At 38.8% G+C, this 27,996-nt stretch overlaps 1 protein-coding gene across 1 annotated transcript in view; it reads right to left on the reverse strand.

Moving 5' to 3' along the window:
* Positions 1-224: 224 nt before the first annotated feature.
* Pde11a (phosphodiesterase 11A) overlaps positions 225-27,996 on the reverse strand; it is a 381,530-nt gene continuing 353,758 nt past the window's right edge. Inside the window, exon 20 of the mRNA XM_046447555.2 lies at positions 225-5,490. Within this exon, the coding sequence (XP_046303511.1) occupies positions 5,335-5,490 (156 nt within the window). The 3' untranslated portion in view covers positions 225-5,334. The remainder of the gene's footprint in view (positions 5,491-27,996) is intronic.

Here is a 27,996-nt window from a genome sequence, read left to right on the forward strand (position 1 = left end):
AAAAACTTTAATCATTTGGAGAATCTTTTGTCATTTTTGAAATGCTGTCCAGTATCCCTCTCACGCAGGCAAACATCACAGATCAAGACAAGGTTAATGGGCTAAGTTAACAGTCAAAATTTAAAGGCATTGCTTCCTTCTCTCAGCCCTTCTCAAAAGAAATAAAGATTATTCCACAGCTTTAGTCAAACATTAAACATTTTATTAAAAACAAGGATATTTAGGTCTCTTAAAGCAGACTTTCAAAATCGTAGATGAGTCGCTTGTGAAATGGACAAGCATTCTATAATATAGTATTCTAACAATGGAACACCAGCTTGGGAAGTCTACACAAAGGAATGCCTGTAGATCCCTCAGCTGAAGACATACTTTCCTTCTTTGTGTAAAACAGTAACAATTAGGAAGCAAGTCAAAAGGGGATCCTTTTTAGATTATTTTACAAAATAAAATGGCAAAAGCAATATCCCCCCAAGGAAATGAGACTCAACAAAAACCTAGCCTATATTCATACTGTGCTGGTTTTTTTTTTTTTTTTTTAATTCATCTAAATATAATTTAACCTGAATCTAAACTAAAGCAAAAGAAAAATTAATATTCTAACATACAGACATATAGAAAAAATGAACACAGAGATAAATGATGACCTCAAAGAACACATTTTTCACAGCAAATACTTCATTTACTTAATAAAACAAACACTTCTGTACCAGCATATACATTCAATGACATTGGTGTAGTTATGCTACACAAATAAGTAACTTATCTTTAGCATTGCTGAGAGATGTAGCAAACATGCAGGTACATTCAAAATTAAACTTAAAAAGATGTAAAACCCCAAATAACTGTGGGAAAGATATTGGCACAGATAACACAAGCACAACTTTGGGCATTGCTAAGTCTAAATGTTCATCATGAAATTCTCCAGTTCTGCCTTGTTTTATTTCTGTCATTTATGTGTTTTATTCTATTATTATTCACTTAGCAAGTTTATAAAATTTTGGCCTTCTTGTAGCTAGATTGAACCTTTAAAATCCTTGTACATTTGAGTTTAGGGAGTTCTTTGCAGCAAATGCCAGAATAACAATTTCATAATGTTATTCTAATGCAGATAATGTAACTTCACTATGGTAGAATTGCCCAGAGTTTTAGATCCCCAAATTAGGTTTTGGTTGGTTGCTTTAATGTATCCTTTTTGCCTTTTTTCCCCAGTCAAAGCATTTTTTCTTTCTATTTAAATCTTCCTTAAATAGATTACTGTCCCATGTGATGTAAATTGTTTTATACCATTACCAGGGATGATACTGTTTTTTTTTTTTTTTTTTGTCTTTCTGCAGTTCATAAGAGTCAGCAGGAGAAATGAATTTTCAAATAATTGTACCTTAAGTAAATTGAGCAACTCTGTTTAATGACCTATTGCAAGTGGATAAAATATGATAACATTTTGATACACAGAAAACAACTGAATTCCAGTAGCATTAATGTAATACAATATTGGCATTACCCTAATATAAAAAATTTAAAATTAATTTTAATTAATTTAATTAATTTTTAACCCAACATATTTGCAAATATAAAATACCCGGAAGTGTATAGGCATATCAAATTTTAGAAGCAGAAAACGCATGTGCAATTTTAACTTTCCTTGACTCATTTTATAAATTTATTTCTAAATGAATGACCACTGTTTGTAAGATACCTATGACATGAGAAAATCCACAATTGTTCTTTATGAAATAAAAGAATATATTTTTTTTAAAAATGTATCGATGACCATATATTTCACGATCAATAAAGGCAGGCTGAGACCATCTGTAATAAGATTGTTTTATATCTACTCCACATATGTAACTTTATTTTATTTTTAGTAAGAAGATGACCTCTTTGGGTTTTGCCTATTTTATTTGAGAAGGATAAACAAGATAATTTTCTGGAAGAATTTTAAAAAGCAAAACACAGCTTGGTCCTTTGGTGTGGAAACTGAATAGCAGTCAGTGCTTTTATTTAACAGATGGAAAACCTGAAACTGATGAGTCCCAAGATTACAGGTCCAGTCAGTGTCCAGCTAGAATAGAGTTCTGGTCTACTGTGCACTAGATGATACCTTTCACAGAATGCCAAATTGCCCCTACCTGCCAAGGTAGGCTACCTTTTAGTTTGTGCATGTATTATCTACATATTGACTAGTATTAATAAATAACATCTGAAAAAAATATATCTCATAGAAAAAAGCAGGATGAAGTCATTTTCAGCCATCAGTGCTAAAAGACCTGAGGAAGCAAACATAATCTGGTCAGTCGGAGGTTTTACAAGAAGGCTCACATTTCAAATGCCTTCCTCCAATAGGACTAGGACAATTTTTCTTCCTCTATTTTGGAAAGGCAGAATATATGAGTAGCCACACACACCTCACATTTTTGGGAAATCAGAAATTATTTTACAAAAGGATTTAAAATATCTAAAACTCCCAGAAGTTCAACCTTTAACCCCCAGGGTTGTTGACACCAGGAAGGTTGCTACCATCCTTTCCACTGTTTCCTGGCCGTGGAGGATCAGATCCGTGGCATTAGTCAGCAGTTTCTGAATCTTGACCCACAATGGGAAAGATACCCCGAGACAGGAGAAATAGATGGAGGCAATTACAAACAGCTACTTGATTGATGGTTGACATTGTCAGGGCTCCACTGTATGGCAGATTGCAATGGTGTTGAACTCCCCTTGCTACCAGTGGATGTTGCTATTGGCAACCGTGCAGTGAAGCCAATAAAAAGGCAAGAAAAGGAGAGGAAAACTCAAGCTTAGTGGAAACCGTAAGGTTTGTGCTATAAATTATGTTCCCTTTAGCGATATGCAGCATCAGTGTTCAGGGTAACTACAGTGCTTGTAGCTGCCTGCATTCTCTGACAGACCCTGGGTTAGTGCTTTAAAATTTTGCTTTAGATGGTCTGGCATCATCCCTTTGTCTGGCCATTTATTTATTTATTTATTGTTGGGGAGGATAACAGATGTGGACTCATCTCTGCCTCACATGGACTGATTTTCAATTCCCATTTGTGATATTAACATGATGTGGCACAATACCCAGAAACACCTGCAGTGCTCGTGAGCTGCAGACACATGATGATCTCACAGACCAGGGTCTATTCGTAACTCCACCCATCCTTTGTTCATCACCTGAAGGAAGAGAGACAGCCCTGCAGAAGCTATTTTCCTTTATAGCAGAGTGATTCAGAAAACTGGCTTAATAAAATCCATAAATCTGAACAACCTCCTCTTACCTGCTCTGCAGAGGCAATTTTTCCTGCACTCATTTTCTCCTCTAGTTTCTCCAGTCTTCCCTGCAGAGACAGCTGTAAAGCGTAGCTAGGAACATTATTTTTTAGTGCTCCCACTCCTTCCTTCTCTCCTTTGTCAAACCCCTCCCTGCTCAATTGTCTCTCTTTCCTAAGCAATTGATGACAGGATTCTACATCCTCATTTTTTTGGCTGGAGGTGCCATTTTTCTTTGTTTGGATTGACTTTCACCTTTCCTTTGGCAGTACCCTTAAAACTACCTGCTTCATTCCTATCTTTCCTTTATGGCTCTTCTTATTTTCCTTCTTCTTCCTTTTTCCCTCCTCCTTGCTAGGCTCATAATTTTCTTTTACTTTGTTTCTTGCCATAACAAATCTCATTTCCTATTTATGATTACCTGCTCCTTCTCACTTCTGTTTTTGTCCCCTCATTTTACTCATTCCTTCGAACATTTCCCAGAAGACTCCTTTGTGCCAGAAAAACAATGTCCCTTGTGGAACATGGCCCCTATTTCTTTAAGAATTGAGTAGTAACATTAATAACTGATATTGATCAGTAAAAGTAAGAACAAAAATGTGTGGTGAATTTTAGATTTTTTTCAGAGCTGGAATGAATCTCAGGTTTCATCTAGTCCAGGGATGTTCCCAAGTCGTTAGGGTCCCTTTGTGGACTTCTGTGTATGTGATCAAAGAGTGAAGATTTGTAGGTCTCTGAATCCCCAAACCCTGCTTCAGACAGAGGACTTTATCTTTTGATGTCTAATATCTTAGTAGTCCTTGAAAGATTCATTTGAACAAAGTTGTAAGGTTAAGATATGTCTGAAAATCATTTCCCAGTGTGATCTCATTTGACAAATGAGGAAACAAGGTCAGAAAAGTTTAGCCACTTATCCAGAGTTGTCTAGTCAATAGTGCCAAAGCTGTGGTTAGAAGCCATTCTTCTAGCTTCATGCTTTTTGAATAAGACATACCATGTCCTCAATCTCAGGTACAATGAGCAGCAAATCAGCTTTTTAGTCATTGTATCTATTGACAGTTTATTCTTATCCATTTTAAACCTAGTTTCCTACAAATTATGTGTTTTCTTAAACATTCAAGCGTTATTTCTTGATTGATTACTTATAGTAACCTTAAATTTTATATCAAAACTCATCACTGGGAGAACTCAAGCCAGTCAATACTCTTTGTGGCTCTACTGTGTCCTGTAAAAAATGTCTCTCACTATTGGAAATAGTTTCTAGATGTTCATATGTCACTTGTAGTAAATTTGGCTATAGACTTCCTCTCATCTTTGCTTTAATTAAAGTCGGTTAATCCCTTCTTCCTGTGAGGAAAGAAGACTTGTTTACAATGAAGTCTGATTTTAAAACTCTAAAAATGAACCATGATCTCAACGTAGAGTTACAGATTTTGTATAAACTCCAATCAACAAACATATTTGCTATGTTCCTACTATGGACCCTTTAGGGGGAAAACTGGGTTTGGTTGGTATTTATAGGTTATCTGTTAGGTTATCTGTTCTAAAGGCTCTAGTCCATCATTAAGAACCTATGTGTTTAAAAATAAGATACCTCTATAGAATACAAATCTGGATACTTGGGTCAGTCTGACACAATAGCTTGCTTGGAGAGAGGCTGCAAAGACAGAGCATTTGGCTTGTAACCAACAGAAGAGCACATACAAAACTAAGCAGTGCTGACACTTTCACTGTTCAAACTAAGCAGCGCTGACACTTTCACCTTTCTGTGCTGACTGTCCCAGGTCCCTGGATCCAAACCAGTCTTCGGCCCACAGCCTTTATTTCAGCCCATGTTGTTCATCAGGGGAAGGTAAGGGTCCAGGCTCTCTGCCCCACCTCCTCCTTTGTCCTCCTGTCACTCTGCTACTGATCACACTTCAAGGTGAAAAAGTCCAGGCATGCTTTCCAGCACATCCCGAGTCTTTAGGTCTGTCTGAGCGAAAGGAATAAAAGGATGATGTGGCTGGACTGAAGCTGATTCTTCAGGCTGCAGTCATTTTGCAGCAGCTCTGGGAGGATAGAGCTTTAGTTTCTGTCCTCCTCAGCCACCATGGGGCTGGCAGGGGTAGGTGAGGCGGCTGAGACCAGCAGTCTTTTCTGATGCATTTCTTCCCACTTACTTCGGTTTGCAGCCACTGAATCTAGCATGGGCTTCAGTTTCACATTGACCTTCACCAAAGCCTAAAATGAAACAGAAAACAAGTAGGGAGAAAGGAACTGAAGTCACTCATAGGATTTTCTACCTTTCATTTATAAGAGAATGGAAACTGGCTGTAAGAAATAAAAATAATTATTTTGGTAAACATAAACTAGTTACAAGGAATAATGCATTTAATACCATTATGTTGTATTAATCGAGCCTATGCAGAGAATGAGAAAATAAGACAGGACGGCTGTGCACAACTGCAGGGGGAGCCAGTCTCACAGACTCCCATTCTATTTTATAACAACATCAAGCAAGACAGGAAGCAAAATATCCAGCTACTCATATGTGGATCTTTGCCAGAGAGGGTTCCACATCTCAATAGACTGTGAACTTAAATTTTTACAAAAAGAAACCTATAATTGTATTGCCACAAATGTCCTCCCCCGGGGAGGGTAGGGGACTTTTCTGAGTAAAATAGTCCACACAGAATCCTGAGGCTAGAGGAGGGGCTCATTTTTAAAGCTAAAAGATCTGGGAGCTAAATACAAAGATCAGAGTGGGAACTTATATGGAAACAGATATGACAGAAAGGGAAAAGATCGTGGAGAAGAGAAGCAGAGGGCTGTTAGATGAGGGGAGGGGAAATGTGGGGTGCATATGACCGGAAGCAGAGGGCTGATGAAGCTCAGGCTGCGGAGTCCTCACCGGCTCCACACCCTTTTAACTGCAGTAGGATTTAACTTTGTGTATTTATTTATTTACTTATTTTTAACAAAAGAGAGGAACTCTGGGATCGTTTAACCTTCTGTACTCTCAAACCCTTCGGGGAATGAGGACTTAGCAGAAGCCTGCTGCTTTGACTTTAATACGCATGCGTCATTCTGCAGGTCCTGGGGTCCTGTGGGGGTGGGCCTGAGGATGCCTCTTAAGTAGGGCTAGAACGAATTCAGGAAACAATAGGCAAATATCTTACAGGTCAGAGGAGAAAAGAGTTCACTCTGCCCAGCAGGAAAATTCTATTGTTCTCTGCCTGATTTTTTTTTTTAAGCAAAAGATGAATTTAAAAAGTCTCTAAAGTTTCTTTTCCTACTTTTAAATGTATGACTATACTTCAAACTTCTTACTTTTTACTAATAAAGGTTTCAAGCATATTCAAACAGCAAAATATGATTAGCAGAAGAATCTACATGTGAATAAGTATGAATAATAAATATAAGTAAAACCACCCACGTAAAACATACAACAAAGGGTTTGGGACACTTTATACTTTTTGGACAGTCTAATAAAAAAGAAAACAAGATTTGGATGACATTTAATCTTTTAAAATTATGGCCTTGATCTTTTTAAAGCATGAATGTTTTTTGTTGTTTTAAAATTAGTGTTTTTCTTCTCCTTTGTAGTTATTTATGCATTTTTCAAGTAATGTGTTAATATTAGAAAATGCCAAAACATAGGTTTAAAAGAAATAGGCAAGAGTAATAATTTGTAATCCTATAACTCAAGAGATAATCAGTACCAACACTTGGGTTTTGTTTCGATTGGGATCCCTCTTGTATTTCCTAACTGGACAAATTATTTAAACATCAAAAAATATAATCACAAGGTGGTGTTTTTATAATAGCAGTTCACAAATGGTCAGAATATAAGAGAATCTATGGATATTTAAGCACTTGTACTTCTTTGGGCTATTTTTCCATCTCCACGGTCTCAAAGAAGTACATAAACCTGGCATACCCACATGGATATGGTGGATCTTCCAGTTATGAACATCTACTATGTGTGAGATACATTGCCAGCGCGGGATGCAATTCATTTTAGATATTCCTCACAATGACTCTGCTCTTTACAAATGATAAAATATGTCCCCCATATGCTAGGATCACAAATGAAATTTAATCCTTACACTCTAGGACAAAGATAAGAATCTGTATAAGTAGTTAAGGTTTCCTTTTGTAATCTTCCCATGTATTTTGAAAACTATGGAGAATGTCATTGTTTTTCTCCACTAAAAGTCAAGGCTATTGCAGTAGCCTGTTACATCATTGATTATATAGTGAAAACTGTTGAAGATGAAGCATAGAAAGATAGCTCTTAAAAAGTAAAGAGAAAAGAGAAAGAATCAGGTACACATCTTGAAGTTATGGCCTCATCCTTTGTCAATACCCAATTCAAACTCGTTAATAGTTTTGTTATTCACCAGTTTTCAGAGTCTGTGATGGTGAGGAAATACTGAAGGCATAAACTTCTGAGGACGCTCTAAATATGATTGTCATTGTCATCAAATTGGGGCAAGGCCAGACACCAGGAACTCCTTTTCTTTTTTTCTACTTCCACATCCCATTCGTTCATTCCTTCCTTCCTTCCTATTATCCATCAATTCTATCAACTACCTTCTTGGTTAGGTATAGAACACTCATGAATTCTGACACTGTTCTTTGAATGGACTCTTTATGTCACTTGGGGTCTCCTTGTCCCTTGAGAATTAGGTAAAACTTCACTTCAAATCTATGTCATGTTCTGGCAACCTTTTAGAATCCTCATGATTTCCAAGTCCTACTTCCATGGGCTCTTTGATTTCCTTTTTTGAGTCCATTTCACATTCTTGACTCCACTCTGCATCATTCCCAATGTGAAGTTCCATTTCATAGGAAATCAAATCACCCTCAACATTTTGGATGCCTACTAACTCTGCTCCATAGTAGAGATTGTCAGAGGGGAAGTGACTTACCCACCTACCATCACTCACATGCTCCTCCCTGTCTTTCTCTCTATGGAACAAGTAATCTAGTTTTCTCCCCAGTCCTACCTCACTGCTTTCATACAGACCAGTCTGTCAGCCAGTCAGTTTTGTCCAGGTTCTCTGGAATCCTGATGAATTAAAGTTTCTCTCTCAAAATATAGTTAGAATTCTTTTTCCTATAAAGCAATTAATAAAAGAAGGAGCATGGGGCTGTGGGAGTATTATCCATTGGAAAGGTGATGCTCTCATACTCTGCCTTGGACCAGTCAACTTTTTTTGTCCTGTGACCATAGGTTATACCCATTATTCCCATGAGACACCTTGCAGGTGAATCCCATTCATTCCACAGGAGACAAAACATGAGCACAGAATCACACCACTGTGATTTCGGCATATCTCCTGATAAGCTTTCTCTGGTTAGGGAGTGGTCAATAGCAACAGCCTCCAGAAGGAAACAGCTTTTCATGTTGAGGGTAGTGAGTGTAGTCCCTCCATGCACAATTGTACACCATGTGTTCATGAACTTGATTCATCCCCTCAAATAGCCCTCTGCTCCAAGGAGTTACAGGGACACAAGTAAAATTTAGCTGGACATAAGAGAGTGGATTTCCAGAAATAATCAGTTACCCTAATGGAGAGTGGGTGTTCCATCCTGGTTAAGGTGGCAACTCTCTGCACATCAATGCAGAGAATTCTGTGTGTGTGCATCACACTAAGAAAAACCATCTAATTTTAAATCAGATATACCATCTTGTGGATGGTATATTCACATGATGATAAAACAAGGCAACATAGTAATTCATGCAGTAATCAAATTCCTTTCATTTCCATGAGAAAAATGCAGATGCCTGCTTCCCACTCAACACACAGTGTTTTTATTTAGATGAGAGTGCGAGGTAGCAATGATCACCATGGTTTTATTTAGTGTGGTTTGGCACCAGCTCCTCTTTACTCTGATCAAGCCTTTTAATTAAACTGACTACTATAATTCCTATGGAAATTAGTGTTTATGTTATTTTCCTGCTACAAAAGCATTTCTCTAGAACTTATTTTTTTTTAATCCCAGGAGCACAAATTGGAATTTTTTTCTGCTTGAAATGTAATTAAAAACTCATTTGATTACAATATTTCTGGCTCTGTTTTACTTATTAAATTCCTGTAATCAGTTTTCTTTTATGAAGCTGCTGGGAAATGATCTCAAAAGCAACACATTTTTCTCTTCCTTGGCAGGTTCCCGAGCATTTACTAAATTACATTCATAGCACCTGCCCATGATTCGAATTACTCCACCAATTTATTCCTTAAACCATTTAAGTTTATTTGGCTTAGCCCCAAACAGCTTTCTTTCCTTTATCCTGTTCTTTGTTCTCCCTCTTGCTTCCTTTGTGTTGAATAAAATATTGGAGCGGGGTGGGCAGGTTACATCTTTCTCAGAATTCCTTCTTTCTCTTTGTTTCCTATTCTCCTGAAACAGATTTGTCACACCAGAAGACCATTTTCCTCTGGCCAGGTGCTGGTTATAAGCAAAGGGAGAAAGATTCCTATCTTGAGGAATTACTCTTATACTATAAATTTGTTGCATAAATGCAGTTAGCTAAGGGAATACGGAACTATTAGGATATCAGTAAAGCAAATGATTATCCACAAACCTAAATTCCAGGACTTACAGCGATTACCTGAAAAGCACCATCAGCAAGAAAACTGGGCATTCCTGAAAGCTTGCCATCAGTGAGTGACACCTAATGGGTTCTGTGAGGATGCTACTGATGTCTGTCTAGTTTGACTTGCTTCTCACTTGCTGAGAGAGAAAGGGGGAAACATCACCCACTGGATCACTGTCCATAAGTACCAGAGGAACTCTAAAGGCTAGTATGTGGCTACATAGGCCACAGGGTACCTGACGTCTTCTGTGGCATCCCTGCTGTGTGATCTTTTGGCTACTATTTGACCATGTGGAGGTAGTGAGTACACTACCTCCCAAGGATGGTACGCTTTTTTTGTCCTGATTTTAGAATATTGTTCTTTATGCTGAGCTGAACTCTACCTCCCTATAGTTTCTACTTAGTGGTTCTAATCCCTGGGATGCTGTCCCTTGAAATCTGACTTCTCTAGCAGTGCAGGAGTGGTGACTCCTAAGTGGCTCCAAGTGTTAAGTGAATGAGGGGTGGGCCTCAAATCCTACTCAGTATGCTCAGCTTCTCCCTTGGGGCAACCTTATGATATCATGGGGGCTTCTGGCCCATTACAGAGAGGACCTTGGATACTTGCCCCACTCCATCTTTTATCGATGTTTTGAATAAGAACATATTCACATAGCTCAAAGCACACAAAAAGGTGCAATGTAAAATTTCCCTTCTACTCCTGCCCCAAGTATTGGGTTTTCTTCCCAAGAAGCAACAAGTGCTATCAGTTTTTTGTGTATCCTTCAAGAAACATTCTATCCCTACGGACATAACAAATGAGATTTCCTCATTTTTATGGCTACCTAGTATTACATTACTGTCCTAATTTGTTTAACTGGTTGCTATTTTTAATGAACACTAAGGGTGTCTTATATGTGCCCATTCCAAATAATGCTATTATGGCTATCCTTGTACATAGACTTTTTATATGTATGGAGCTTATCAGAAGGTCAAATTCTAGAACTGGTATAGCTGAACAAAAAGAGTATGCATTTTCATTTTACTAGATATTACTAAATCAACACATGCAAGCTTTGTCTAAGATATAGAGCAGAATTTTTATATCCATCTTGCCTACAAGAGGAAGAAAACATAGCTACTATTTAGAGTAAGGCCTTGGAGAGAGCACATAAGGATAGATAAGATAAGGAGGATACACAAATTTGGCACATGGCCCTCTCCTCTCCATACACTCCAGATCTTAATGTGCACACAGCATGCCTGGTCTCACCCAAGCATCACACTCATGTTGTTCCAGAAGGTTTTGATTTCATTCTATCTCTGAAAGAAACCTAAGATGAATCTATTTAATTCTCTTATGTTTTGAGTTACACTGTAGTAAGTGCTTTATATACATTGTCATTTAACTTTCTCAAGAACCTTCTGAGGGAGTGTTATGGTTTTGATATGAGGTGTCCCCTAAAAGCTCATGGGTGAAACATTGCAAAAATTTTCAAAGGTGAAACGATTAGATTATGAGAGGTATAACCTAATGCAATGGGTTGATCCATCGATATGGATTAACAGAATGGTAACTGTAGGAGGAAAGGATGTGGCTGGAGGAGGTAGTTCACTGGGTACATTACTTTGGGTTATATTTTAGCCCTGGTGAGTAGAGCTCTCTCTCTCTTTCTGTGCTTCCTAACCCCACCATGAAGGGAACTGCTTTCCCCTGCCATGCCTTCTGCCATGTCTCCTGCCATGATGTTCTGCCTCACCTCAGGCCCAGAGCTATGGAGTTGGTTGACCACGAACTGAACCTCCGAAATCATGAGCCAAAATAAACTTTCCTCCTCTAGGTAGTTCTTATTAGGTATTTTGGTCACAGTGACAAAAGGCTGACAAAAACAGGTAGATACTATAATTATCCTCTTGTTATTGTTGTTGTTTTATGGCTGAGGAAACCAAAACCTCGAAAGATTAAAGAATATGCTCATGTCATTCAGTTCTATAAGTGGAAAAATCTGCATTTTACTGCAGTTTCTCAAACTTAGTACCATTTATGTTTTGGGCCAAATAATTCTTTGCTGTGAAGTGAAGCCTGTCTTTGTGCATTGTAGGATACTCCAGAAGCCCATAGTAGTCTCTCCCACTCTCCACTAAAATATCAAATATATTGCCAAATGTCCCCTGGGAAGCAGAATCATCCTAGTTGATGGTGCCTCAACTATGGCCATATAGCAGGAGATGGAGCCAGATTTTTACTTAAGCTTCCCTGACTCTAAAGCGTTGTGTAAATAGTTCTCTCCCTAGAGAACTAGTCATCCTTTACCACTCAGCTCATACTCTACCTTCTCTGTGGAGTCACTGGTCTTCCAGGGTAGAACCTAGACTCCTTCTCCTGTTTATGTATGTCTGAAGCATGTTCTTGATTTCTTCAATCATATCTTTCATGCTGAAAATATCTTTGTGTGGGGCTGGGGATGTGGCTCAAGCGGTAGCGCGCTTGCCTGGCATGCGTGTGGACCCGGGTTCAATCCTCAGCACCACATACAAAGAAAGATGTTGTGTCCGCCGAAAACTAAAAAAATAAATAAATATTAAAATTCTCTCTCTCTCTCTCTCTCTCTCTCTCTCTCTCTCTCTCTTAAAAAATATCTTTGTGTGTATTTTAGTACTTTAAAGATATTGTCTTCTGGGTTGTATTGGTTCACACCGTGATATGTGGTTTTTTCCTTACTTCTTAAGATTTTTCTCTGTATCACTGGTTTTAAGCAATTTGATTTCTGATGTAGCTCGATATAGTTTCCTTCTTCTATCTTCTGCTTGGGTTCATTGAGAATCTTGGCTCCCTAAGTCTATAATTTTCATCAAATTTTGAGAAATGTCCACTGCCCTTTCTTCAACTATTTCTAATGCTTGCATTTTCCTTATGGGGCTCCAGTTATACATACATTAAGCCCTTTAGTATTATCCTGAAGCTCAATTGATGGTCTGTCTGTTTCTTTTCAGTCTTTCTTACATTGGGGTTTCTCATTCTGGATGGTTTCTGTTGCTGTCACTGTTTCGCCGCCCCCATGTAGTGTTTAATCTACTGCAAATCCCATCTACTATATTTTTCAACTTAGAAATTGCAGTTTTCATTTTCAAAAATTTGATTTGGGTCTTTTAAAATATCTTCCATGACTGTTTATTACACTCAATCTTTCCTCTTCCATCATCTTGAACATATAAAATATAAGCATACTAACATCTCAATGGTCTTTTTAGTCAATTCCATGATCCATATCATCAAGTCTGTGTTGATTGATTCTTCTTATGGGCCGCATTTTCTTGCTCCTTTTGCTTGCCTGGTAATTCTTGGTTGGAAATTAGATGTAAATTTCATTTTGTTGGGTAATAGATTTTTTTTCCAATTTCTTCAAATATTTTTTGTTTTATAATGAAATGTTTCTAAGTTAACTGGAAATAATTTGATCCATTCAGGGCTTGCTTTTAAGCTTTGCTAAGTGGGGCCAGAGAGACTTTTAGTCTAGGGTTAATTTGCCCTCCTCCCCATGCAATACCCTTTTGAGAACTGTACATAATGCTAATGCCTCATGTATTTCAAGGTTTTTCTTTGATGTTGTGACTAGGAGGAACATAGACTATTTCCTCGCCTCTGTGATTTCAAGATTTTTGTTTGTTTGTTTATTTTGTTTCTTTCCCTCAGCCTCAGTAGATGGGGTAAATAGCACTGAGCCAAAGATTCAAAGTTGCCTCGAGCAGAACTGTGTAGCTCTGTCTTTCCTGGTACTTCTCTCTGGAATCTAACCTCCTGGACCCCCACAGTCTCCTGGCTCTGACTTCTCAACTCATTGAGGTCACTTTTTTGTGCTTGGATTACCCCTCCCTGTGCCAAGGCTGGAAAACTCTCTCTAGGCAGTAAGTGGAGACAGTTGTAAGGCTCTCTTCATTTGTTTCCTTCACAATTCAGTGTATTGTGCTGTCTTGCTTACTGTCTAGAAACTGTTGTTTCAAATATTTTTTTCTGCATCTCTCTCTCTTTCTCTTTGTTAATTTTTTGATCTGTTACTCCATCATGACCAGCAGTGAATGTTCCTCATTATTGGTTTAAAACAACTTTGTCTTGCCTTGTGGGGTAGTTTAGATCTTGAATGTCCTCACAGGTCCATGTGTTACAGGTTTGGTTCACAGCATGGTGCTATTGGGACGTAATGGAATTTCCTCCTCCTCCTCCTCCTCCTCCTCCTCCTCTTCCTCTTCCTCCTCCTCCCTTCCCCCCACCCCTTTTATTTATTTATTTTTTTCAGGGGATTAAACCAGGGGCACTTTACCACTGAGTTGGATTTCTAGTCCTTTTTATATTTTATTTTGAGACAGAGTCTCTCGAAGTTGCTGAGGGCCATACTAAGTTGCTGAGGCTAGCTTTTAACTTGTGATCCTCTTGCCTTTGCTACCTGAGTTGCTGGCGTTACAGACATGTGTCACCATGGCTGGCAGGTGGTGGACTTTTTTAGGAGGAGGGCTTTTATGAGAGATTCTTAGGTCTCTGTAGTTGTGTTCTCAAAGGGGATTTTGGGATCTGGGCCCATTTTCTTTCTGTCTTTTGCTTCATGACCATGAGGTGTGTAGTTTGCTCTGCCATGTTCTCCCCACCATTGCCATCTGGCACTCCCCCATCAGAGGCCCAAAGCATTGGGTCTGTCCAATCTTGGACTGGAATCTCCAAAACTGTGAGCCAAAATAAATCTTCTCTCTTTATAAGTTAATAATCTCAGATATTTTGTTGGTATGGTGAAAAGCTAACCAATAAGCTTACCATCTATGAGCTCAAAGAGAGAACAGAAACAGAAGCTTTTATCTTTTGATCTCTAACACCTAGCACAGCAACCCCAGGAGACAGCAGTCCCTTTTCTATCCCTCCCACATCCCAATGGCAGGAAGAAGGGTTAAGGCCAGGACACCTGCCAGTGGCTGAGAGTGGAGTCAGTACCTTCTGACCTGCAAAGAATGTTGTCGAAAAAACAAACCTAGAATAACCCCCTTGAGGAATGAATATAATACTTTTCTCTTATTACTATTATTTCTTAGACCTGTTTTTTCCAATTCACCAAGCTGCTAGGAGCCTATGCTAACCTTGCTTTCCTTCTGCCATCATGTCCCACACCTGCTATCATCTGAGTCAGTATGTACTTATTAGTTGGCCATGGTCACATCTTGGAATTCAAGAGCTGGATGTGGGACAAAACAGTAAACAAAGAGCATGATTTGCTCTTAGAAAAAGTGAGTGCTCCTATACTCTGTTGTTCAAAGAAGGGCATAGAGAAACCTCACCAAATTAAAACCAAATTTGTCTTGGAACCTGAAAATGTCCAATTGTGCCATTAATACCTTTAAGATTTTTTTTTTTTGAGGAAATTACCTGAACTAGCTATTCCAGTTCTTTAAAAAGGACAAATAAAGGATGGTTTTGGCTTCCTCTTGCTGAATTCTATTTCCAGAGTTGCTTGCAATATGACTTTGTGTTTTCTGCCTTTCTTCACCCCTACTTTGCCAAAGAGAAATAATTAGAACTAAGAGATACAATGTATGGTAAAGGATAAAGAAATTAGAGTATTTTTTGAAATATCATTTTTCTGGCTAGAATACAAAATTAGTCTTGGAAATCATCTCAAATATCTGTATGATGCAATATCCTAATTATGAGGACATGATCACTTTACTACTATGATTATTTCCTCTTTGAGTGAAAATGTCAAAAATCCAATTGGGAATTGATATTTTGAAATGGAAAATCACCGATTATGTGACCAGCCAGCATCACCTCTGCTCAAATCTCAACAGGAGGAAAAAGAGGCCTTGCAGTGGTGGCAGCCCTGAATTCTCATGAAGTCAGTGACAGGTGCAAAGTGCTTTTCTGAGAAACATGGGTGGGGGGTTCTATTTAAGGTATGTGACTTCAGAAGAAAGTCACCAAGTATAAAAACAAATCTTTTTTTTTTTTTTTTGTACCAAGGGTTGAACTCAGGGGCACTTGACCACTGAGCCACATCCCCAGCCCTATTTTGTATTTTATTTAGAGAGAGGGTCTCACTAATTTGCTCAGTGCCTTGCTTTTGCTGAGGCTGGCTTTGAACTTGTGATCCTCCTGCCTCAACTGCTGGAATTACAGGCGTGAGCCGTTGTGCTCAGCAAATCCTAACTTTTAGATTAGTGAACTGGTGAATTGTTAATCCCTTTTGGTTCCTAAAGGTTAAGATTATTATGGTTGAATCTGACAGATCCTGGATTTCATACATCACGCTTCAGTGCTGCTCATCAACCCTGGGTTCCTCTGTGTGCTATGAAGGCCAGAGACATGGTGAAATGCCTGATGAGAGCCAAACTTGCCACCTCCCTGCAAGATGCCCTCTGCCCTCAGGTAACTTTCAGGGAGCTGAGCTGAGCTGATTATCACCCATCCAGCTGCCCAGCCCCAAATTGTATGGTGTTTCCCTCTTCCCCACACCCAATCAACCGTTACCTCCTGTCAGCCCAACTCCAGGATAACTTTGTACTTCAGTCTATTGCCGTCTCCACAACCCTCCTTCAGGCTACCATCATCCTTCCAACTGGTTAAGTCTGACTACAGTATCCTCATGGGTCTCCCAGCCTTCCTCTTACTCCTGTCCAATCAACTTTCCTCACTGAACCCACCATAGGGTGGTGGATCAAAAACATAAATCCAAGCTTTCATTCTCTTCTCTGAGCATTTCAGTGGTTCCCATTTCATAGCAATGTGTTGATCGTATCAATCCAAATCCCTCAATGTGACCAAAAGAATTATGATAGTAAAAGAGAATGAAATTCAGAAACAAAACCTGTTGAAAAACTTGGATTATGGTACAAAAATAGAAAATTGAAATTTCAAAATAGCCCCTTCAAGTTTTCTAGAAAACTTGAGATACACATCTTTCTATGCAATTTAACATTTTCCTGCTCAAAAAAAAAAAAAAAAAAAAAAAAAGCGCTAAACTCCACACGGCATTTTGGCAAGGAGTACCTAAAGTGTTACTTACTACGTGAGAGCAGATGGAGCTGGTTCTGTGGTCCAGATGGGAGGCAGCAAACAGACTCCAAAACCTCACTTTGTTCCTCCCCAGTTCAATGGCTTTTGAAACTCAAACTTGTGTAAAAATTAATTTGCACTAAATTCTTAAGATAATATATTAATTGTTACATGAAGCTTCTGGCTGTTTGAAAAAAAAATTCCTTCAAAAAAATCCAAATAAACAATAATAGTGAACATGAAAGCAAGCCAAGACTTCTTTGGATAAATGTTTTAAACATTCATATTAATGATGTTAGTCTTACAGCATCCTTTTTGTGAAATTTGCTACAGATTGAAAATTAACTGTCAGGCATTGTGCATGTACACATTCTCTCTCTCTCTCTCTCTGTTTTCTCATTAAATCCTCAAAATAATCAGATGAGGGAGCTATTTCCTCATCGCCCTATTTTGGCGATGAAGAAATCTGGCTCAGAAAAGCTACAGAATTTGCCTGGGGTCACAGAGATGGGGTCCTGACTCAGGTCTCTAACTTCAGAGCCCACACTGATAACCAATTAGCATATTGTAACACTGGTATGCGATTTTGCATTGGGCAGTGCTGATAATTGTAGTTATAAATGAAAAGTGAATTTCTAGACAGACATTGCTTGTCCATCCTAGGGACTATCTGATTGTCCAATAAATGTTTTCCTTAATAGACTCAAGTGCTGCTGTGGTCTCAGATGTGTTCTGACTTAGGTCTGAAGAGATCAAGATTGGTCACCTTGGAAAAGAGTGAACACAGTTCAAGGTTATCCAATATAAGGCTGATGTCTGAGAACAAAAGCAATGGCAGAATAATAAAAGCTCAGGTAGAGGCAAAGACTTTGAATAATGGCATTACAGCAGCTGAGGATCTGAAATATTTACTATTCATTGAGTTCTTCCCAGGCCAGAACACAACAGAGCTGTTTCTCTGTTTGGAGACATGGTTATTTATTCTGCCAGGATTGTGGTTTTTCTAGCAGAGTTTGTTAGTTGCTTCCCCAATAGGAATTTTAGCCCCCCTTGAACTCAGGAATTGCCAGGGAGATTAAAGCAGAGTTCATAAAAGAAGTTCAGGGAAAACTCTTTAAAGGCGTCTTAGTCAGCTGGGGGATGCATTCTCTTGCTCTTATCCCTATCTACTTCTTGCTGCTTGGATATGAATTTAGTGGCTGGAACCATAGTGACCATCTTTTGACTATGAGACAAACTTCAATATGGTAGCCATGGGCTAAGGAAAGATAAAAGGGGTCTGGGTATCTCATGGCTTTGGAGCTGTTGTGCCATTAGCAGTCCTGAATTAGCCCTTCTAGATTATTTTTATCTCTTAGTAGTAGGATGTAATTCCTAACTGATAAAAATTGATGTCATATGTAGGTCTCTATTTTCAGACTACCTGAGCAGATGGTGGAGTGTTCTAAACATTTTGATCCTTGAACTGATTCTCTGCATTGTGAATGTGCATGTTAAAAATTAACTTTTTTTAATTTTTTGTAGTGAGTTTTAAGTGGACTCTAGTAGACAGCAGAGCCTGTATGTTGTTACTTTATGCTTCCTCTAGTCACTGAACCTATTCCATGTGCTTTGCACATAATACAGACTTGACCAATAAGAGGGCCCAGGGACTGGTGTAGGATGGGCATGAGGCCCACACTAAGCCAATCAGATTTGTCTTGAGGTTTTACCTGGTACTATTGGAAATCAAGCTTTCTTCTTCTATTTTCCTTTGATGCGATACAAGGACCTTAAAGTGTGGATCTCATGCCCATTCTACCTCAGGCACTGGGTGCTCCTACTGGTCAGGCCTGCATTATGTGCAGAGCTCATAAAATAGGTTCCGTTACCAGAGGACGCATAAAGGGACAACACATAACCTTTTCTGTCTACTAGAAGCCACTTAAAATCCACTTCCAGCAACAACAGCAACAAAAGTAAACTCAACACACACACACACACACACACACACACACACGAGAGGGCATTACTTTTATTCAAGTGTCAAGGTGTCTAGCACTCTCTGGCAGGGACATGTCAGCCAGCATAGTTGAGAAGGAAGCCAAAACCTAAGTCAGTAGCAGAGAACAGAGGACACATGCCCACAGCATCTTTAAATCCTCTGGGTCCAGCTGGATCCAGCCAGCCATCGGTTCCTCACTTGAGGCAACAAATTTCCATTTCTGCTCAAGCTAACATGAGCGAGCTTCTAAGCTCCAAACAAGAGGTCTCTTCCTACTGGCATAGTGCTGTTCTCTGCCATCCCAAGGAGTTTCTCAAGTTTGAGGGCTTCCAACTTGGAACTGGCTTTAGTTAGCCCTGCCTTATATAGCAGAGAAACTTGGTGAAAACACTTGCTTACCAGTCCTTGTTCCTAGTTAATGTGAGTCAGGGACTAACCAGCAGCCATCTCCATTTTCCTCAAGCCCCAGAATCTGCCGAACAGAAGGGGACATTTTCCTTTGCTTTTAAAAATCTGCATTCTAGCATTCCATCTTTTTTCAGGAAACACTATTGAAGGGTGCCAACTCCCTCTGGTGACAAAGTCAACAGGCCTATAGAGTTGTGGCTTCCAGGGAAGTTATATTTAATGGAAGCAGTAGGGAGCAGCCATTTAGCTTAGATTTTCTCTATGGTCCAGGTGAATTTAGAAAAAAAATCCCAGCAACCTAGTTTTGTCTCCTTCATGAGAATTCAGTATTATACCATGTTTATCACATGGGGTGAATCGCTTTTTCCAGCTGAGTAAACTATTTTTCTGTGTATGGGTTTTATTCAGCAATGACAGGTTAGCTGTGTGAGGTTTTTGCAAATGCCAAAAAATATCATCGGTCTCTCTTTTTTTTTGTCTTGTTAGTGATATTGGAGATCTTAAAAAATCTAAATAATATGAGGCACTTACCCAAATAGCTATAAAGATGATAAAGCCACAGAGGTACTGCTTAGTATGAAAGCCAGCAAGCTCATTAGAATCCAGTGCAAGAATGATTCAGATCTGCAATTGGAATCTTAAGGGCACAGTCTACCCAAGCTATAAGTGAAGATGATGTTTGTGGCATCAGTGTCTAATATCCTGAAAGCTAATTACGGTAGTAGTAATAACTTAGAAACACATCATTTTCTTTCAAACCTTTGAAGCAGATTAGTAGTGCATATAAAAGCGAAAATGTGAGAATGCTCTTTTCTTTTTCTTTTCTGACCTCCCATGTTACTTGATTTGCTTATTTTATTCATATGCTCAAGGGATCCCTTTGTGGAAAATGATATTCACAAATGACATTAACATTCTGAATTAATGAGGCAAGAATGTTAGCCTCCTTGGATTAATAGCATTGTTATTTCTATAATATAGGGCAAGAAACTTAAACTCAAATGACTACAGGGCCAAGCCAGTAAAGTTAATGAATGAAGTATGTTGCATAATACAGGTGGGAGTGGTGGGGACTATGGAAAACTGGACGTGTCATCATTTTAAAAACCGTGTTGAACTGAATGAGACACGTCTGTGAGCTGAGTCTCTGCTGGGGCCAGCTGTTTGCTCACTATGGTAGAGAGTAAAATGCATCTTGCATTTTACTAGGGAGAAATGAAAGTATCCAGTGTTCCAGGTGTCAGGTAAGGAGCTTTCTATGTGTGAGCTGATTAAACCTCACAACTGTGTTGTGAGTAGGAATTTGGGGCCCTGTTTGGATCAATGTGGCACCTGAGATTGGAGAAATAAGTTAAAAGAGCCAATGTTTACAAGGGAGTAGAAAGCCCAGCTGGAATGTCAGTCCAGTCCTGAGTGGGTACAAAGCCCATGGCACCTTTATATCAGGTATCCCAACCGGAACATAGGTAACAAAATCTGTCTCAGATCTTAGCTATGCCAAGGGCAGTGCAGCAACTTTTTTTGTTCTAGTGTCCCTGGCACTGGATCGGGACAAATTTACAGAAGGAATGCTGCCTCGCTGAGTCAGGGAGAAACACCACTTCCTAAACATTAGGTGTAGGCAGTGGATCTTACCTGTGACTCATCTATTCTACCTTGCCCTGGGAAATGAAATAAGGGTTTTAAGGAGTAAATGACAGGGAGACCTAAAGACAGCTCAAGTAAATGGGAGCAAGGAGAAAATCTCTCCTGTTATAATGAGCCCCTCTAGGACACTGTCCTAGGTTGTCCTGCTGGCTGAGTTTTCAGAGCCCAATGGTAGTTAATCAATCATGTTCATTGTGTAGGCAAGTTCTGATTTGGAAGGAATGGCTGCAGACCCAGAAGCCACAGTCTTTGATGAATGGGCTTCATATGAGAGGTGGTTGGAACATGTAACTAAAATGTAGCCACATGGTAATAATCCACCTTTTCCCATGGCAGAGTGTTTTCCAATAAAATTAGGCCATCTGAGATTTTTATAGAAACACATATGAATCTATTATTTTTACAAAGTTCAATGTCTAAAAATGACCATATCTAATTTTAGTTCGCAGAGCTGCAGACATTCATTCTGTATACATCTTTACATACTTCTCATGTGCCTTGAGTCCTAGGGTTCTCCAAACATAGTGGACAGGGAGCCTGCATGGATTGTATAAATACGTAACTGTTAAGTCCCAGCCTTTAGTGGAAGTGGAGTTCTGAGTGACATGCTACAGAACTTCCAAGAGTGGATTCTAGAATACTCTCTTAGCATTTTCTTTTTCTTTTTTTTTTTTTTTTTAGCTTTTATTTCAGAGTCCCAAGGGCTGAAAGACGAATTTTATGCAATAATGAGCTGCTTAGTAAGTACCATGCAAATCTGATGATTACTAATTGTTTATGAATTGAATCTTAAAGTTTATATGGAAAAGTAAAGAAGCATACCTGGAAAATACTGAGGAGTAATGAGGAAGGTGAAACTAGACTTATTAAAATATAGTATAAATTGATATTAATTAAAATAGGATGACTAGGCAGACAGGTCAACAGAACAGAATAGAAAGAGTGAAAACAGAACCCAATTGAAGTGAATGTAGCAGATGATAATAGTGACCTTTCAGATCCTAAGGAAAAAGATTAGTCAAGAACTGATAAAAACTGGGTAGCCACAAAAAAAAAAAATAAAATTGGATTCCTACTTCACATTTCACATCAACCATACCAAATAAGAGGAGTTAAAACCACAAGTTAAAAAAAAAAGAAACTTAAAATACTAAAAGAAGTTTGTAGAAAACCTTTTTACTTTTGTAATTTTTATATGGGGCAGTTATTCATTCTAAGTGTGATGCAAAATTCAGAGCCATAAAAGATTCATGAATTTGACTATATAAAATTGGCATACGTGCAGCATGAACATAGTGAAAAGATAAATAATAAACTGGGGAAAATATTTGTTACTTTTGCTATGGATCAAAGCTCTTTGTCTTTAATACATAGCCAATTCCTACAAATCAATCAGAAAAGACCACAAAAAGAGTTGACAGGAAAAAAAATGCAAATGACTCCTAAGTAAATAATCTATGCTAAAATATCATTATGCTTTTTTAATATGGAAAATACATATGAAAACTACAATGAGGTAAATTTCTCACAGATTATATTGGCAATACTTGAGAAAGTTGATAACATACTGTGTTGGTAAGAGTCTGGAGAATGGACACCTCAGGCATAGCTGGGGGATTAAACTGGTTCAGACTCCACAGAGAGATAGTTGGTAATACCTATCTAATTCAAATACCCATGCCCCTAATGCCCAGTAATCCCACTTTTGGGTGTTTATCCTGTCAAAAAAAAGTGTGGAAGTGACATATTTACAAATATATTGCATATTATTTACAACAACCAACTATAAGAAACATCATTATCCCTAAATGATTACATGATTAATTATTGGTTAAATAATTTCTTCTTCATCCTTAATATCTAATATTGTGCAGCCATCAAAAAAGAACAAGACACAGTGGAATGAAATTGACATAACTTTCCTGTGTATACATATGAATACACCACAGTGAATCTTACCATCGTGTACATCCACAAGACTGGGGTCCTAATTAGAATAAGATACATTCCATGCTTGTGTAATTATATCAAAATGGATTCTACTGTCATGTATAACTAAAAAGAACAAATAAAAAAAAAGAACAAGACAGCTTTTATAGAGACTGAAAGGAATAAAACAAAACATACTAGGTCTAAAGAAGCAAACTATGGGGCAGGATATGCACATTTATCCACACACTATAAATAAAATAATGTATGAACATTATGTGTAAAATCAGTGTGAAAACATACTATATTTATGCTTTAGTATAGACTACCAAACACAAGGAACTGGTTGGCAGTGATTGTCCCTAGAGAAAGAAACTCGGTGACTAGCAGATAGGAATGTGGGGGAGAATCCTTTCTAATACTTTCATGCCTTTTTACTGTTTGAATTGTTTTCTGGGCATGTCTAGCTATTTAACAACAAAATATTTTATTTAAAACCTAATATGAACAGATAAAGGGACTTGCAACCTTGGGTCATGTGTTAGAATTCTTAAATAGTAAGTCATCCGACTGTTAAGAATTCAAGAAGGCTTACCAGTTACTAGGATAGAAAAGAGAATGCTTATTTCATAAAAAAATCCAAACAATTTTGTGCTTTACCTCCATAAGACAACACTTATTGAAATTCCTTCATGTATGTTGTGATAATATTATGTATACACACCCTTCTCTCCAGGCTTATCCATTCATATCACAAATAAGGGCTGACTACCTCATTGCTTCTCAACACTTCCACTGAAAAGCGATCAATGTCCCCTGCCTGGCCATTAAATAGATTTTGAAAAACTCTTCAATCCGTATCAGTCTCATCTCCTTATTTAGTTCCTCAAATTTGCCCTCAGCTGGGAATTCTGCAGGCCACCGTGATTCTGTTGTGTTCACCACTCATTTGAAGGGGCCCATCCATCATCATTTCTGGTCCTTTTCTGATGCAATGTAGCTTGTTCTTTGTCTTTCTTAAAAACTGAATGGCTGTTAAATTATCCATTTATCTTCCTTCAGATTTTCTGTTCAGTTTCTCAGGCCCTCTCAGGGCTGTCTTTTCTACCTTGTTTGCTGACTTTTCATTCCATTTTTCCTCTTCTTGGAGGCCTCTTGATTCACCATGCTGTCCTTCAAAACAAACTCTCTCGTTCAGTCTTCTTCCTGCTTGTTTGAAATCTGCTTCCCTCCCCCCTGTCCATTTCGTTTTTAACCTTGTCCTTTTAGAATATCTTTGAAAGCTTTGAGATCATAGTCTTTAAATTTATACTTAGATGGTAAGATATATTGGGAATCCCTGAACAAGCTGAAAGTCAAAAGTCTTAGGTTCTAAACCTTTCACTTAGTAGTGATCTTTCAGTGTTTTGCTTTCCCTACATGCAGGACCATCTGCATATTTGCTTCTAGATAAACATTTCAGTATTATAGCAGCCTGAAGCTTGCATAATGCGAATGCCTACACATGTATGGTCTCAGGTGGTGGCAGATTGTACCAGTTAGAAGCCTCAGATTTCCAGGCAAATCTAAGCCCTATCACTTATTGTGTATGCTTGAGTAAGTTACAGAAACTCTAGTCTCAGCTTTTACATTTGAAAACCACAGTATCTAACTTGATATTGCTGGGAAGATTAGATCAGATAATGCTCAGACACTCGATCTTGAGCACATAGTAAGTGCTCAGGAAATAAAGATTCTCTACATCTTATGAGACAGTCAATTTGGCTATGATTATCCAGTTTACAGCAGAGATACTGAGGCTTAGAGATAATATTAATGAACAAGCTCAGTGGTGGGTGTCTGTAATCCCAGCAGTTTGGGAGGTTAAGGTAGGAGGATCTCATTCAAAGCCAGCCTCAGCAACTCAGTGAGGCCCTAGATAACTTAGCAAGGCCCTCTCTCAAAATAAAAAGTAAAAAAGGTAGGGGGTGGGGCTGGGATTGTGGCTCGGCGGTAGAGTGCTCATCTAGCACATGTGAGGCCCTAGGTTTAATCCTCAGTACCACATAAAAATAAATAAATAAAATAAAGGTATTGTTTCCGACCACTTCCAAAAAATAAAAAATGTTTAAAAAAAAAAAAGGGTAGGGGGGGATTGGGGATGTGGCTCAGTGGTTAATACCCCTAGGTTCGATTCCTGATATCAAAAAAAAAGAGATGATATTAATGTTAGAAACAATAAGAACCCACATGTTGGAGAGCTTTAACATATAATGCATATTCTTCTCAGAGCATTTCCATTTCACCTACTTGTTTTGGACTTGTAGGAAGGTTCACATTGCCTATCATTAATTCCATCTGCTAAGTGAAGAAAGTCACTTTGCAAGCATGGAGTCCTTTAAGAAGTAGCAGAGTGAAGCTACTTTCAGTCAAAACTGCAAGTCAGAGGGGATAACCACATCAAGACAGCTGAGGGTAAGGAGTGCTAGGTTTATGTGGGTGGTGGGGAGACTGGAAAGAGGGTGCTGTGGGTCTTCTTTCTCTCTCCTGTTGGCTCTTTTCTGTATCCTCTCTGTTTCTGTTTCTCCTTTCCCATTCAAAGTTTTTCAGCTGTTCAGGTCACCTGTAGCCCTGAGACCTTAGATGATGACAGGTTAAGTCAAGGGCATGAGGAATGATTCTTCCTTTTCTGTTATTTTACAGCCCTGTAGCTTGTCCCTTTCTTGGCTTCTAGGTGTCCGCCCAGATGCTGAAACTCCCCTAATTCACGGGGGTGATTCTGAGCAGTGAGTATAACCACCTCCTTAGTTTTTCATCGGTGAAATGAAGGCAGCAATGCCAACGCCTGCCTCAGGGAAACCCGGGAGCAGTGGCTTATTTCAGGGCACCCCGAGAGCACAGATGCTAAGGGGACACAGATCTAACTAGCAGCCATGCAACGTGGTAACCCAATCTTTCCTGTTTCTGTCACAGCACTTGCTGTGTTGCTGAGGCAGACCCTGGGGTCTCCCAGCAGGTGGACAACTTAAACACTGCAGCTCCAGCTGCGTTGAGGGAGGGTGGAGCTGTCGGTGTGCGCTGGGCATCGGGGCTGAGTAACAGAGGATGAATGCAAATAATTATGATGAGCTAATAAAGGACACTACAGAGGGCTCAGCAGCAACAATATTTACTTCTTAGGGGCAAACCCATTTTACAAAGAGCCCATCATCGGAGTGGCTCCCAAAATTAAGAGTAGTACTGGCTTGAGGAGGGGAGAGGCAGGTAGCTCTGCAGACACAGCTGGGTGAGCAAGGGTTGGGGTGTGTATGGTTAGGGAGGTGGTAATTTGGGAAATAGTAGATGCCATTTATGGCATGAGCAGAGGGCACAAATGAAGGAGAGAGAGGAGGTGGGCTGGGAAGATCATGTGTGCCTACTTGGATCTTTTTCCTTTAGTAAAGGGGAGGGTGTGGGCTTAAGATATGCTTTAGGAAGACGGCTCTGGGGTAACATGGAGGATGGGATTGTGGGGTGAGTCTGTGGGGAGCTGTTGAGCATGATAAGGGTCTGAGTGAGGCAATCAGGAGACCCCCCAAAAAACACAGAGGGGATGCAGATGAAGGAGAAAAATCATGACTTGGCACCTATCAAATAATAAGAAGGAAAACAACAACAACAGGCAGTTTGGTCTTACATTGTAACAAGTTTCTTATCTTTGGTGTGAGAGTTTTTCTTTTTCTTTCTTTTTTTTCTTTTTTTTTTTTTTAGGTTTTCTTGTTTTCTGTGCTTCTAGATGCCTCAAATTCTTCTTTCTTTCATGCTTTTTGATTTGTGTCTATTCTTTTCTGTTGGAGTCTTTCCTCAAAAAGTCTTTCCTGTGGCCCTTGTTACATATATTTAACAGCAAGACCCTGAAAGGCTTCTTCCAGGCTGGGTATGAGGGGAAGAGGGCAGGGGAGGGGGACGAGGATTCTTTAAGGTATCATATATGTATATTTTTTACTCTTAACAACTGCTTTCTAGACCTCACCATCATAGTCATTAACATTCACACCAACAGTCTGTTCAAGGCGATCTAAGCTTTTCTATCACCCCCCCCACCCCCAAATTCTTCCAACTTTTTCCTGGAAATGCCCAAAGGGGTTTATTTCTTCTAAAAAATCCTTTACTATTAAAATATTAATGGGATTCTCAGAAAGATGAGGAAATAAACTTGTAAAACCAATTTCTCATCTTTAATTGGCAACATCAACACATTTTACAGATGAAAGTGTTAATCAGAGACAATTTGACATAAAATATTTTGAAAAGACTGTCTATAGTAACAGCTAAACAGAATCCATCAATCCTCTAGGAATCTCTCTCTCTCTCTCTCTTTCTCTGTCTCTACCAGGTCTTCTCTTTATCCTCTCCTCTGAAGGATTCGGTTTTATTTTGTAAATGAGGGGTTTACAAAAATCCCTGTCACATCCTCAGGGAAGTTTAGTGGGAAAAAGCAATACAGCAAGACCAAGAAGGCTTAGCTTCAAAATTCTACCCCTGCCCTGCACTGACTGCTTTTGTCCAAGTCCACGAGCATCTTTTGGTTTAGTTTTCCTCATCCATAATGATTAGACACTATAGGATCTGGAATGAAGTACTTTCTTCTTCACAGAGTTAGGGTTAATTAAATTGTATATGTAAAGGCACTCATCCTATGGCAAATAAAGTCAGTATTCAATAAATGTTTGCTGAAAAGGATATCCTCATATCTGTAGGGTTCTAATAGTTCTTTACTAAAATCTCAGTCCAATGGAAATTTTTAACTTCATTTTAGAACCTTCCTAACAGACCCAACTGCTGAGCTGCCAGGTTGGTTAGTGTATGAGGTTGGGAGCCTGACTTTCTCTGATCACATTACCATGAGGCATTTGCTTACTAGAATGAGGCAATGTGCTCTGAGTGATTTATTTAAATTTTCTAAGGCTATAGCTAGCTCTGATAATTAAATATAAGAGTAGTGATAGTTGAGTTTCCAATAGTGCCTTCTTGAATTCTCTCAGAAAACATTTAGAATATACAGAAGATTCTGTTGGGCAATAGCATGCTTTGTTTCTCTCATGCCTCATTTCACAAGCTCAAATAATAGTGACCTTCCAAATGAACATTAAGTTGCAGAAATTTTGGAGAGGAACTTACAAAGCAAAAAAACCCCAAAAC

The sequence above is a fragment of the Marmota monax genome, unplaced genomic scaffold, assembly GCF_021218885.2.
Source record: "Marmota monax isolate L192 unplaced genomic scaffold, Marmota_monax_Labrador192_F-V1.1 WCK01_AAM20220418_F8-fsc00007, whole genome shotgun sequence".
NCBI classification, from domain to species: Eukaryota; Metazoa; Chordata; class Mammalia; order Rodentia; family Sciuridae; genus Marmota; species Marmota monax.